General features: G+C 36.3%; 1 protein-coding gene across 2 annotated transcripts in view; it reads right to left on the bottom strand.

The window, feature by feature from the left end:
• LOC101900140 (sodium-coupled monocarboxylate transporter 1) overlaps window positions 1-14,608 on the bottom strand; it is a 301,185-nt gene that overhangs the window by 3,050 nt on the left and 283,527 nt on the right. For both annotated transcript variants that reach the window (XM_059125300.1, XM_059125301.1), the window contains 4 exons: window positions 5,055-5,214; window positions 2,898-3,116; window positions 2,548-2,821; window positions 2,203-2,313 (listed from right to left, as the gene is read on the bottom strand). In XM_059125300.1, the coding sequence (XP_058981283.1) occupies window positions 2,203-2,313; window positions 2,548-2,821; window positions 2,898-3,116; window positions 5,055-5,214 (764 nt within the window). The remainder of the gene's footprint in view (window positions 1-2,202; window positions 2,314-2,547; window positions 2,822-2,897; window positions 3,117-5,054; window positions 5,215-14,608) is intronic.

The following is a 14,608-nucleotide window of genomic DNA, read 5'->3' as shown; positions in this document are numbered from 1 at the left end:
ATCCCAGATACCGTTAAAGACCTCAATATCAAATGCCAGGATTTCAACCCTATCACTTCAACCAATACCAAATTTAGTACCATTTAGTAATTTTGGTACAAATATGGTAGATATTTCCAAAGCCACCTACATATTTTAATTCTAGATACAGAGACTCAACATAACAGATACCTTAATATGAAATTTTGGAATTTCAGCTCCATTCCTTCACCCAATACCAAATTTAGTAACTTTTGTACAAATATAGGACCCAGTACCAAACCACAGCAAAATCTAAGATACAGATACCACCAGTAATATAAATATGAAATTTCAGATTTTTATCTCTATTACTTTAACTAATACCAAATTTAGTACCATTTAGTACTTTTCGTACAATTATGGTGCACATATCCCAAACCAAATCCCAATGTCCTGGCTACACATGAACAGCGACTCAAAATCCTAATTTGAGATTTTAATCACTATCTTTTCACGCAATATCAACTTGTATCAAATGTGGTACTATTTAGTACTTCTCGTAAAATTATAGTACACATTTGCACAATCACCTCCATATCTTAATTTCAGATATCAGAAGAGAACTCAATATCAAATTTGAGAATTTCAGCTGTATTCCTTCACCCGATACCAAATTTGGTACCATTTAGTACTTTTCGAACAACTACTGTACTCATTTCCAAACATATCTCCTACTCCCAACCTCAGATACCAGATACAGATCTCAATATCAAATTTGAGGATTCCTATTCCTTCACCCAGTACCAAATTTAATACAATTTAGTACTTTTCGTACAAATATAGTACACATTTCTAAAATCTACATCCCAGACACCAGAGACCTCAATATCGAATTTGGCGATTCCTCTATGCCTTCATTCAATACCAAATTTAGTACCATTTTGTACTTTTGGTACAAATGTAGTACATGTTTGCACAACCAACTCCATATCTCAATCCCAGATATTAAAAAAGTTCTAAATTTTAAATTTCGAGTTTCCAGCTCTATTCCTTCACCCAATACCAAATTTCGTACCATTTGGTACTTTTCGTACAATTATAGTACACATATCTCAAACTACCTATGTAATATGTCCAGGGTACACACGAACAGCGATCCTAAATCAATATTTCAGATTTTAAGCACTGTTTGTTCATCCGATACAAAATTGTACCAAAAATAGTACTATTTATTACTTTTCGTGAATTTGTAGCACACATATTCAAAACCACCTACTTATCACTAACCTACACCCTTCTTACCCAATACAAAATTTTAAAATTCCAGTTTCATCTGTTCACCCTAAACCAAACTGTTCCAAATTTGGTACCATTTAGTACAGTTCGCACCGTTAGTACACATTTCCAAAAATCAAACTTACTTTCCAACCTTGATTCTCATACCGAATTTCAAGTTTTTAGCTCTATCCGTTAACATAATCAAAGGGTCGTTGGAAATTCGCACTTTAAGGTTACGAAAAGATCTAAAATGGTACTAAACTTCTATAAAATAGTACCATTTTACAATTTTTCGTAACTTCAAAGTTCGAATTTTCAAAAACCCTTTGATACATCTATCCTGCACTGTATCAGTGATTCTAATTCTAAATTTTAGAATTGTAGCGAATTCTCTTTGTCTAACACAAAGTTTTAAATTAACACAAAGTTTTAAATTTTTAGTACTCTTCGTACCCTTTTAGTACGAATTTCCAAAAAAGCCATCACACGCCTACGCACCAAAACTTACCCTGGTGCAAAAATTCAACACTCTATCTTCAGCCATTTCGTCGGGGCGTTAATTATCTCTCTCTCTTTAGAATAGAATTTAGATCAGGGCGGGTCAGAGAGTCACACTCTTCTGTTCTCTCAATTTTGTTACTCTTTGACCACATTACATTTGATTCTAGTTGAGTGTGTAGAGAGAGTAACGCGTATCGAAGGCATACATGCATGTCATGTAGACAGACGTACAGAGGGGCCGTCATACCCATATTGGCCTAGAATTTCGTGCTGATCAAGAGCATACAATACCTTAAAAATATGAGACTATATATATGTATAAGTGAAATATAAAAATCACACACCCAATAATCAATTTACAAATACACTCACAATCACACACATACAAACTTATCTCTACATCTTTGTGTATATATGTATGTGTTTGTATGTATTGTCTTTTATTTGCGTTCATTAACAAACCTCTGTTGATGTTGGCAAAAATTTATTGCTTTCCGATTTATCGATGGTTGCGGCGCCGCCAATGATCCACAGGACGAAGGCACAGGCCGTTATCATGCCAGCGGAAGTACCCTTTAACAAATAAACGGAAATTGTTATTAGTATGAGATGAGTGTAGGCGTGTGTGTGTCTGTGTGTGTCACGACGTGTGTATGTATTGGCAACACAGGTAATTGGCAATATCATTTGAGCGGTCGGCCGGTAAACGACACAGCAAACAATGGATAAATGTATAAATAAGGAAAGCAACACTTCCACCCCATTCCACCCTTTTTAGCACCAACGCCTTCGAAGACGCCAACTTACCTTCCAATTGGCAATGGGCACCAACATGGCCAGTATAAAGCAACCCAACAATGGACCGGATGTTGCCGAAAATGCCATCATTGATGATTCAATCACACCGGATAGTAGGCCCACCCCAAATGCCACGCCCATAATGAGTATGCCACATATAACGGTAACCGTTTTGATCAAACTCAACTGCTGGCGGTCACTGAGATTTTTGAATTTCGGTATCAATGTCAAAAAGTCCTCCCATATTACGGTGGCCATGGAATTCAAATTGGACACCATCATGCTGGTCATGGAAGGGAAGACGAAGAAGAAGCATTAAGATAACATAATCTGTTGCATGTAACTGTTCTGCTACTTACCACAGGGCACCATTGAACAGAGTGGCCATAAATATTCCCACAAAACCCGGTATAAAGGCCAATTGATCCTCAACATAGAAGGGTAGAATTTCATCGGCTTTATTTATATAACCTTCGGCCAGAGGATCACAGCTGGCATAGGATGAATAGATAACCAGGCCAGTTATCCAGGAAAGGGAAAAGAACACGAAAATTATGGGTATATTGGACATCATGGCACTGAAATGAGATAAGAGAGAGAGAGAGAGGGAGAGGGGGAGAGAGAGAAAAGAGAAATTATCATTATTGAAGTTATTGAAGGAAGAATCAGGAAACATGTCTATATACGAGACCTGGGAAAGGGATTCCCATGTAACTTTCTCCCATCTATAATAGGCCTGTGAAAAGTCTCCCACCCTTTGGAAGGTCTCCAAGCTATTGTCAAAGGTTCCTAACTTATTGGAAATCTGGGAAAGGTCTCCGATCTGTAGGAGAAATGCGAAACGTCTCCGTTTTATAGGAAACCTGTGAAGGGTCTCCAATATATTGGAGATTTGTGAAAGGTACCAATCTATGGGAAACTTGTAAAAGGTCTTCAGTTTATAGGAGAGCTGTGAAAGTCCTCAATTTATATGGGACTTGGGAAAGTCTTCAAGCTATGAGAAACCTGCGGAAGTCTCCAATCCATTAGAGACATGTGAAATGTCTCCAATTTATAGCAGATCTGTAAAATGTCTCCAATTTATAGAAGACCTGTGAAATGTCTCCAAATTATTGTGGACTTATGAAAGGTATCCAATCTTTGGACACATGTGCGAGGTCTCCATTCTATAGGAGATCTGCGAAAGGTCTCCAATTTTTAAGAGTCCTGCAAAGGTCTCCAATATGTAGTCTCCAATATATTGTAGACCTGTAAAAAATCTCCAATATCTAGAACACTTGTAAAAGGTTTCTAATTTATTGGAAACCTGTAAAATGTCTCCAATTTATAGGAGACCTATAAAAGGTCTTCAATTTATAGGAGACCTGTGAAATGTCTACATTCTAGGATAGACCTGTGAAAAGCCTCCACTTGATAGGAGACCTGTGAAAAGTCTCCAATCTATAGAAGACCTGTGAAGGTCTCCATTTTATAGGATACCAGCGAAAGGTCTCCGATTTATAGGAGATCTTCGAAAAGAGACTCTATAGGAGACCTGTGAAATGTCTCCAATCTCCTGCAGGCATGTAAAAGGTCTCCAATCTCCTGCAGACCTGTGAAAGGTCTTCAATCTCCTGCAGGCATGTAAAAGATCTCCAATCTATAGGAGACCTGTGAAAATGTCTCCAATTTTTAGGAGACCGGCAATAGATCTCCAATCTATAAGAGACCTGTGAAAGGTCTCTAATCTATTGGAGACTTGTGAAATGTCTCCAATCTATAGGAGACCTTTGAAAGGTCTCTAATTTATATTGGAGACCTGTGAAAGGTCTCCAATCCATTGGATACCGGTAAAATGTCTCCAATTTATAGCAGATCTGGAAAATGTCTCCAATTTATGGAAGACCTCCAATCTATAAGAGACCTGTGAAAGGTCTCTAATCTATTGAAGACTTGTAAAATGTCTCTAATCTATTGGAGACCTGTGAAATGTCTCCAATCTATAGGAGACCTCTGAAAGGTCTCTAATTTATACTGGAGACGTGTGAAAGGTCTCCAATCTATAGGAGACCTCGGAAAGATCTCTGAGAGGTCTCCAATTTAAAGGAGACCTGTGAAAGTCTCCAATCTATTGGAGACCCGTGAAATATCTCCAATCTATAGGAAACCTGTGAAAGGTCTTCAACTTATTGGAGATTTATGAAAGGTCTCCAATCAATTGGAGACCTGTGAAAGGTCTTCTATTTATGGAGATCTTAAAAAGGATTCCAGTCTCTAATCCATAGGAGACATGTGAAAGGTCAGATGAAAGATCTTCAATCTATAGGAGACCCTTGAAAAGTCTCCAATTTATTGGAGACCTGTGAATGTTTTCCTGTCCATTGGAGAACTGTGAAAGCTTTCCAATTTATTGGAGATCTTTGAAAGATGTCCAATCTATTGGAGACCCATGATAAATCTCCAATCTGTAGAACCCTATGAAAAGTCTCCAATCCTTTTTTTATGATTGTTATCCCCTCCCCTTAAGTCCAACTTACCGCTTAACTTCATTCAACGACTTTAGGCTCACATAACGCTGCATGAAATTCTGCTGGCAGCCAAATTGTGACAGCGATACAAACAATTGGCCCAGCCATGCTGAGGTTGTGTCCACGCGGACAGAGAAATCTCCGGTGAAATTGAAGAAACTCAGGCGACCTAAAAAGAGACAGAAAAAAAATCACAGCAATAAATACATTATTAATATTTCATAAACGTAACAACAAAAACATCAACTTAACAACAAAAACCTAAATATCCTAAAAATAAATACAAACACAAAGAAAAAATGAATTTGTTTATTAACCGGTAGAACGAAAGGAAGTCAATTTATCACACACACACACAATACCACAAAACCGGACCCTTGAAGGCATAATCTCAAACAAATAAAGAGCGGGGAGAGAGAGAGAGAGAGAAAGAGAGAGAAAATCTCAAAGAAAACCAAAATAACCATGAACGGAAACGGATGTGCCAACATTTGGAATACACATGTAAGCTGGGGTATTGGCATGGGTTGGGTTTGCGGGTGGTAGGGGTCAAGACATTTAAATAATTCAGCCAACCTCTTTTCATAATTCTTTTTAAGATTTGTTTTTTTTTCTCTTGAAAGACAGCAACAATATTTCAAATATTTTTCTACATTTCCATGACATTTGCCTTTTCTTTTCTCTTTTTGTTTGGCCAATAAGTGGATCTATGACAGGTGTAGGTGGGAAGATGTTTTGTTGGTGGCCCTACAAAGGGGAAAATGGTATGATGGGTTTGGTATTCGATTAGAAAATTGGAAATAACTTTTGGAGGTATAAGAGATTCCGACTGATTTCGATGGATAAGCAAAGTATTCAAGGAATTTTGAAATTTAGATGAAAAAAAAAATTGCGATAACATTTGGATAATCAGTGGGAATTTTTTTACAAGACATTTCGAAACTACATTGTAAGGACATCAAGTTAACAACAGGAATATGTTCGAAATATTAGTTTATAGTTTAACAAATGTGAGGGTGACATGAAAAAACTGCAACCCCGATCTGAATGAGACCTGTGAAATGTTTCCAATCCTGTGAAAGGTCTTCAATTAATGGGAGGTCTTTGAAATGTCTCCATTCTATTCGAGACCTGTAAAAGGTATCCAAATTATAGGAAACCTGTAAAAGTTCTCCAATTTATAGGATAGCTGTGAAATGTCTCCAACTTATGGGAGACCTGTGAGATGAAAAAAACTGCAACCAACTTCAGACTGCTGCCATTTCTAAGCCACTCATCCGAAAGCTGTTAAAATTACTCCAGTGACAGCTCATTATATTGTTTACAAGCGTACAAAAGCATTTTGGTGAGAATTTTCCAGAAAAAAAGTTATTTGCGATGGAATTCAAGCGTGATAGTGTCGTTAGAGCACTCCAGCATTTAAAGGTGAATAAATCGTTTGTGTCTCATACAATCGCTCGTTACCGTAATACTGGTAGCGTAGCCCGACGTGAAGGAAGTGGACGGAAGTAAACAACAACATCTGCAAAAATGGTTCGAATAGTAAAGAAGCGAATTGATCGAAGCCCTCGTCGCAGAGGCCGAAAAATGGCTCGTGAGCTGAACATATCGCAATACTGCATTCGGCAAATATTGAAAAATAAACCCGGGGTAAAGCCATTGAAATTCCAAAAAAAAAGGTGTGGGCTGCCATAACAGCAGATTGTCACCCTCCGCTCTTATTTATCAACCATGGCATCAGAAAAAATGCCGAAAATATTCTGGAGGGTGTATTAAAGCCTTGGGCACGCAAACATTTTGGTCGCAGACCTTGGACATTTCAACAGGACTCAGCACCATCGCACTCAGCACGCGCCACCCAAGAATGGTTACAAAATGAGGTTACTCGCTTCATTTCCAGCGCACAATGGCCACCAAAATCTTTGGATACCAATCCGTTGGACTATTGTGTCTGGAGTATTTTGGAAAGCAAGGTTGACACTAAAAAATACCAAAGTGTCGATCACCTCAAGCAAGCCCTTCGCCGGGAAGGGGTCAAAATACCGCAGAGCATCATTCGGGCAGCGTGTGACAATTTCATTGGCCATTTGAAGGCCATAATTCGTGCCAAAGGTTACCAATTCGAATAAATCTAAAATTATTCTAAAATTTGATGTTATTTCCGACATTTTTTTCATTTAATAAAATTTAAAAAAAAAAATTATAACAAGTTAAAAAGCACTAAGTTCGGCCGGGCCGAACTTTTAATACCCTCCACCATTTGCAACGAATTTGGAAATTTTTAAAAAATAAAATCATTAAAAAATTCTGTTAAAATTTTAAAAATACCGAATATAGCCGTTATATTGGGGTCTATACGACGTGGACATACATAGGCATTGTTTGTCATAAGCCATTACCATATTCAAATTCGAAACTTGAAATAAACGGTGAATAATGTAGCTAAAATCATCAAAATATCGTATATAAGGAGGTGCCGTTAAATTGGAGCTGTGCAAAGACCTGGACCAGCATAGATAGTTTTCTGTTACAGGCTGTAGCATCCATTACGAACTTGAAATACCACATTTCAAACAATTTCTGGGTATTGTTCCTAAAATCGTCAAAATACCGAATATGGGGAGGTACTGTTATAGGAGGCTATACGAAGACCTGGACCCGCACAGACAATTTTCTGTCACAGACTGTAGTTCCTATAACGAACTTCAAATACCAATTTTGAAACAATTCCGGTGAATAATGTCGCTAAAATCATCAAAATACCGAATATAGGGAGGTACCGTTATATGGGGGCTATACGAAGACGTGGACCTGCACAGACAATTTTCTGTCTTAGGGTGTAGTATCCATTTTGAACTTCAAATACCAAATTTGAAACAATGCCGGTGAAAAATGTCCCTAAAATCATCAAAATACCGAATATAGGGAGGTACCGTTATATGGGGGCTATATGAAAACGTGGACCTACATGGCCCATTTACGAACTTAACCTGCCTACTGGAAAAATAAACATGTGTGCAAAATGTTAGCCATCTATCTCAATTCATTCGAAAGATAGCGTGATTACAACAGACAGACAGACGGACATCGCTAAATCGACTTAGAATTTTACGCTGGTCAAGAATATATATACTTTGTTGGGTCTGACATGAGTATTTCGAGGAGTTACAAACGGAATGACAAAGTTAATATACCCTCCATAGTATGGTGGAGGGTATAAAAATTATGGCGTTTGACTTTGTTGCAGGTTTTTTATCTTACCCTGCACATATACATATATGAATGATCAGCATAAAATTCTATGTCGATTTAGCGATGTCCGTCCGTCTGTCCGTCTGTGGAAACACTCTAGCTTTTTAATGAAATGAAGTAGATTGATAAAATTTTACTCTAATGGTATTGACAATGGGTCATGTAGATCCACGTTTTGGCCACGTATAGCCCCCATATTATGGTACCTCCCTATTTTCGGTATTTTGGTGATTTAAGTGACATTATTCACCGGAAATATTTCAAATTTGCTATTTTATGTTCGTAATGGATACTACAGCATATGACAGAAAATTGTCTGTGCTGATCCACATCTTCGTTTAGGCTCCATATATCAGTACCTCCTTATATTCGGTAGTTTGATGATTTTAGCGACATTAATCACCGATTTTTTTTTTCAATTTTCGTATTTGAATACTGTAATGACTTATGACAAAAGTTGCCCATGTAGGTCCACATCTTTGTCTAGACCACAATATAGCGGCTATTTTCGGTATTTTTAAAATGTAAGCTGAATTTTTCGCAGATGTTATTTTTTGAAAATTTCCAAATTTGTTCCGAAAGGTGGAGGGTATTTGAAGTTCGGCCCGGCCGAACTTACTGTTTTCTTACTTGTTTTTAGCTCTACTGTCGTAATTTGCTGGATTTTCCCGGTAATTTAAAAAAAAATTAATTTTGTCGTATAGAATTATTTTTTTCAAACTCAGATAGAGTGTGACTTTAACCCTAAAACGTGTTTTTGATTTTTACAAAATTCCAGTTTTTGATCAGTTTTGTAGTTTTGGTGTATTCTGAGATATGCAGTAATTTTGACTATTTTTAATCTCATACAATCTCAAATTAATGGAGTTTTTTTGAAGTTTTTGAAGAAAATGACCTAAAAGACCCCTTTAGTGACTTCACTGAGGGTTAACTTGCTTTGCCAAAATATTCTTCGGATTTTTGACCGCAATATTGTCATGGACACTATATACCTAAAATGCATAGATTCCGAGGAATCTTACCTCAAATTTACAGTAAAGAAAGTCCTAAAGTCGGGCGGGGCCCTACACCACTTTGCTAATTTAGTAGATCTCCACATAACAATTAAAAGTTTTTATGGGAGAATTCAATCATCCGCGCTATGATTATGATTATAATTTAAAGTTCAAAGTTCAAAGGACTTAAAAGGTCGAAGCATTCGTATCTTTTAAATTCGGACTTGTATTGCCCATTTGCTGCAAAAGTAATTTGAAATCAGATAAAGATATATATGGGAGCTATATCCAAATCTGAGCCGATCGCGATAAAATTTTGCAAATATATTTCTGAGCTGTATTTTATGTATTTCCCTGAATATCGTTGTTACGGAGTGCATATTACGGCTGTGGTTAACAAATATAACAAATCGGATGAACAGTATATATGGGAGCTATAGCTATATCTAAACCGATCTTCGCTAAATTTTGCATACTAGCTTCTAGACTCAATTCAGTCGTATGTGCCAAATTCCGTCCCATTTGGACAAATATTAGACGTTTGGTGCACAAAAAAAAGCAAATCGGACGAAGTTATATATGGGATATGTATCCAAATCTGAACCGTTCTCGATAAAATTTGGCAAAGGTATTTCTGAGCTGTGTTTGATATATTTCCCCAAATATTGTTGTTATAGAGTGCATATAACGGCTGCGGAGGACAAAAATAACAAATCGGATGAACAATATATACAGGGAGCTATAGTTATATCTGAACCGATCTTCGCCAACTTTGGCATACTAGCTTCTAGACTCAATTCAGTCGTATATGCCAAATTCCGTCCCATTTGGGCAAATATTAGACGTTTGGTGCACAATAAAAATTAAATCGGACGAAGTTATATATGGGAGCTATATCCAAATCTGAACCGATCTCGATAAAATTTAGCAAAGGTATTTCTGAGCTGTATTTGATACATTTCCCCAAATATTGTTGTTACAGAGTTCATATTACGGCTGCGGAGGATAAAAATAACAAATCGGATGAACAATATATATGGGAGCTATAGCTATATCTGAACCGATTTCGATCAAATTTGGCATACTTATTTTCAGGCCTAATTTGGTTGTATGTGCAAAATTCGATACTATTCGGGCTGATATTACACGTTTGGTGCACAATAAAAGGCAAATCGGACGAAGATATATATGGGAGCTATATCTAAATTTTTACCGATTATCTCCAATTTCAATAGGGTTCGTCCTTGGGCCAAACAAATGATTTGTGCAAAATTTCCTCGGGATCGGGCAATAAATGCGAACTGTACTTTGTTTACAGAAATACATGGACAGACGGACGGGCGGACGGACATGCATAAAGCGACTCAGAATGTGATTCTATGCAGATCATCAAAAGGAACTATGGGTCTAGTTTCGTTTCCTTTTGCCTGTTACAAACAAATGCACAAAGACATAATACCCTGACTAGCTTGTGGTGTAGGGTATAAAAAAATCTAAAAATGGGCGGAATTTTCCCGCCCTAATTTGCGTACCTCGCATGTTAACTTTCAAAACGCCTATATACGTTCTTCCTCTACTCTTATAATCTCTTTCTTGTAATTTCCTGTAATTTTTTAAAAAAAATATTGAATTTTGCCGCAAAGTATTGTGGAAATCTCCTCTCCTGTACTGTAGGGTGCCTTCACAATTTAGCTGTCCTCCTTCAACAACTTATCATGTTTACATTCCACTTGTTCTTCCTGTTTTCGTTAAGTGTATCTTATTGCCTTCGAAACCGCAATTATTCACACACAAATCATTTTTAAATCTTTGTTGGCCGCAGGATATTTGTTGAGATAACGAAAGGGCGGACGGGCGGACCGACGGACGGAAGGAAGTCAGGAAGATGGACATTCGGATGCAAAATATTTGATTCAAATGAACACAAACCTTATTAGGGAAGATTTATTTTTGTTTTCTCGTTTGTTTTTTTTTTTCATTTTAAATAAAATAAATCCATAAAATGGTTTTATGGAGAACAAGAACAACAACAATAACAACTCTAATGAAAATATCCTGAAGGCATTGGAGCATTGAACTAAATAAATGTTCATTTTTGTATTTCTTTCTTTTTTTTGTAAAATAATAAGGCTTCAAAAAATAACTTCATAAATTGACTTAATAGATGTTCGGTGAAAGGTTGTTTTTGGAGGAAGGGGGGAAATTAACAATGCAGTATCTGTAGTTTGATATATTTATATATGAATAATGTGAGCATTTTATTTATGATAATTGGATTAGAGGCCAGTCCAGCCTGTGTGTCGTTAACAACAAAAAACTCACTATTTCGAGCATCCTTTGGATCTTGATAGCCATAGAATTTATGACTTAGAAGATTATAAACCAAATGCCTGGCATAATGTACTTACTTAGGAAAAAAGGGATAATATTTGGAAATTTAATTGACTATTTTGGGCAATTATTTTTTATTTGCTTTTGTGCTTTTGTTGTATTTTAAAATCTTAAATAAGTTGTTAGTTTTTTTTTGCTAAGACTTAATATATGTTGTCTAGACAAAATGGATATATTAAAAAAAAAACCATATATGAGCCGATTAAATACACGTGTAATGAGGGAGATCATTAAACGTATGAATGGATATTTTTAAAAATTAAAAAAGGCTTTAGAGGCTTTTAATTTATACAAATGTCAAAAACAAATGAAAACAATGCTGCAACAAACAATGCTGCGACAAATTTTTATACCCTACACCACAAGGTGGTCAGGGTATTATGTCTTTGTGCATTTGTTTGTAACAGGCAAAAAGGAACGAGATAGGCCCATAGTTCCTTTTGATTATCTGCATAGAATCACATTCTGAGTCGATTTATGCATGTCCGTCCGTCTGTCCGTCTGTCCATGTATTTTTGTAAACAAAGTACAGTTCGCAATTATTGCCTTATCCAGATGAAATTTTGCACAAATTATTTGTTTGGCCCAAGGACGAACCCTATTGAAATTGGAGATAATCGGTAAAAATTTAGATATAGCTCCCATATATATATTCGTCGTTTGATCGAAATCGGTTCAGATATATCTATAGCTCCCATATATACTGTTCATCCGATTTGTTATATTTGTTACCCACAGCCGTAATATGCACTCCGTAACAACGATATTCGGGGATATATATCAAATACAGCTCACAAATATCTTTGCCAAATTTTATCGAGATCGGCTCTGATTTGGATAAAGCTCTCATATATATTTTTATCCGATTTCAAATTAATTGTGCAACAAATGGGCAATACAAGTCCGAATTAAAAGATACAAATGCTTCGGCATAGTTAGTCCTTTGAACTTTAAAATATAATTATAATCATAGCGTGTATGATTGAATTCTCCCTTAAAGGCTTTTAATTGTTATGCGGAGCTGTACTAAATTAGCAAAGTGGTGTAGGGTATCATAAAGTCGGTCCCGCCCGACTTTAAGACTTTCTTTACTGGGTTTTCAATAATTACGGGAAAAATCAATCTGAATATGAAAGTTGAGCTAAAAGCAGTAAGTTCGGCTGGGTCGAACTTTGAATACCCTCCACCATTTGAAACGATTTTGGCAATTTTCAAAAAATAAAAAACTACAGTCTATGCCAGTAAATTGTCTATGCAGGTCCAGGTCTTCGTATTGGCCCCATATATGTCAGTAGCTCCCTATATTAGATATTTTGATGATTTTAGGTACAATACCCATCGAAATTGTTTGAGATGTGGTATTTGAAGTTCTTCATGGATGCTACAGCCTGTGACAGAAAATTGTCTATGCAGGTCCAGGTCTTCGCACAGCTCCGATATAACGATGCCTCCCTATATACGATATTTTGATGATTTTAGCTACATTATTCGCCGTTTTTTTTCAAGTTTCGGATTTGAATATGGCAATGGCTTATGACAAACAATGCCTATGTAGGCCCACGTCGTATAGATCCCAATATAACGGTTATATTTGGTATTTTTAAAATTTTAAAAGAATGTTTTAAGGATTTTTTGAAAATTTCCAAATTCGTTCCAAATGGTGGAGGGTATTCAAAGTTCGGCCCGGCCGAACTTACTGCTTTTTAACTTGTTTTCCAATAATTATGGGGAAAATCCAACAGATTATGAAAGTTGAGCTAAAAGAAGTAAAACAAGTAAGCAAAGGCTACAGTCGAGCGGGGCCGACCGTTGAATACCCTACAACACTATAATAAACGATACAGTTTATATAGGCGAGATACTCGAAAGAACTTCACAAGATATTGTGACAAATTATAAAAGAAAACCATCAGGTTTCGTTCTCTAATTTTCGAATAATAGCAACTTAAACTAATTTGCTCATTTCCAATTTATTGGTAGATGTTGCACGTAAATGGTCTTCCTAGATCTGGAACCAATATTTTCCAAAGACCCATAATCTCTCAGAAGTGGCAAAAGATTAACATTTATTATTGGTTTTTGACTGAAACGCATCTACATGAGATACAGACATTTGACTATAATCTTCAACGAAATCAGCCTTAACGAAATAGTCAGAAGTGCGATTTTCTTGTATTTCTGAATTCTCCAAAAAGACACTGGAATGGATATTTTCGTATTTTGTCTACACAAGTTGGCAAACTAGTTCACACATTGAATATTTTTGGATGGCCATCCAAAACTATTTGGCTTTTGCAATGTCCGGTAACCTCCATTCAAATGTGCGTGAGGATCGGGCAATAATTACGACCTGCTGACAATTTTGCAGTTTTTTGTCCATTTCAACCCCTAAATATATGGCGATCATCTCCAAAAAGAGTAGGCTTCTATTCTGACCCTCATCTGATCCCCATGCAAAATTTCGTTAGAATCGGGCCATAAATGCGATCTGTATATGATATCCTGATATCCTAACTACTTAGTTTTGTTAGCTGTTGAAATATTACCAAATGTTTAATTCAAAATGAAAATATTCCAAAAATATGACAAAATTGAAAAAAATATGAGAAAATATTACAAAATCAATATTTTCATCTTTAGAGAGATATTTTTATGCAATTTTTTAGGCGTTTTTTCTTTCCTGCCAAGAGGCCATTCTGAATTAATGAGAACTGTCGAAATCAGTTCAGCCGTTCTCGACATATAAGAGATTTTTCAAGCTTATCCTCTTTGATAGACATATATATCGCACATATTTTGCTATATATCCGGTTTGATGGATGTTAACATCAATGTAAAGATCAGAAGTCACCTTGTCATGGCTTTTGATTTCGCCGGGATTTAAAATATTCGCGGTTTAATGAAAAATTTTGAATTTTTTCAACA

The sequence above is a fragment of the Musca domestica genome, unplaced genomic scaffold (assembly GCF_030504385.1).
Source record: "Musca domestica strain aabys unplaced genomic scaffold, Musca_domestica.polishedcontigs.V.1.1 33, whole genome shotgun sequence".
Taxonomy (NCBI): Eukaryota; Metazoa; Arthropoda; class Insecta; order Diptera; family Muscidae; genus Musca; species Musca domestica.
Note: the sequence above shows the minus strand (reverse complement) of the source record. Positions and strands in the feature narration are given on the sequence as shown.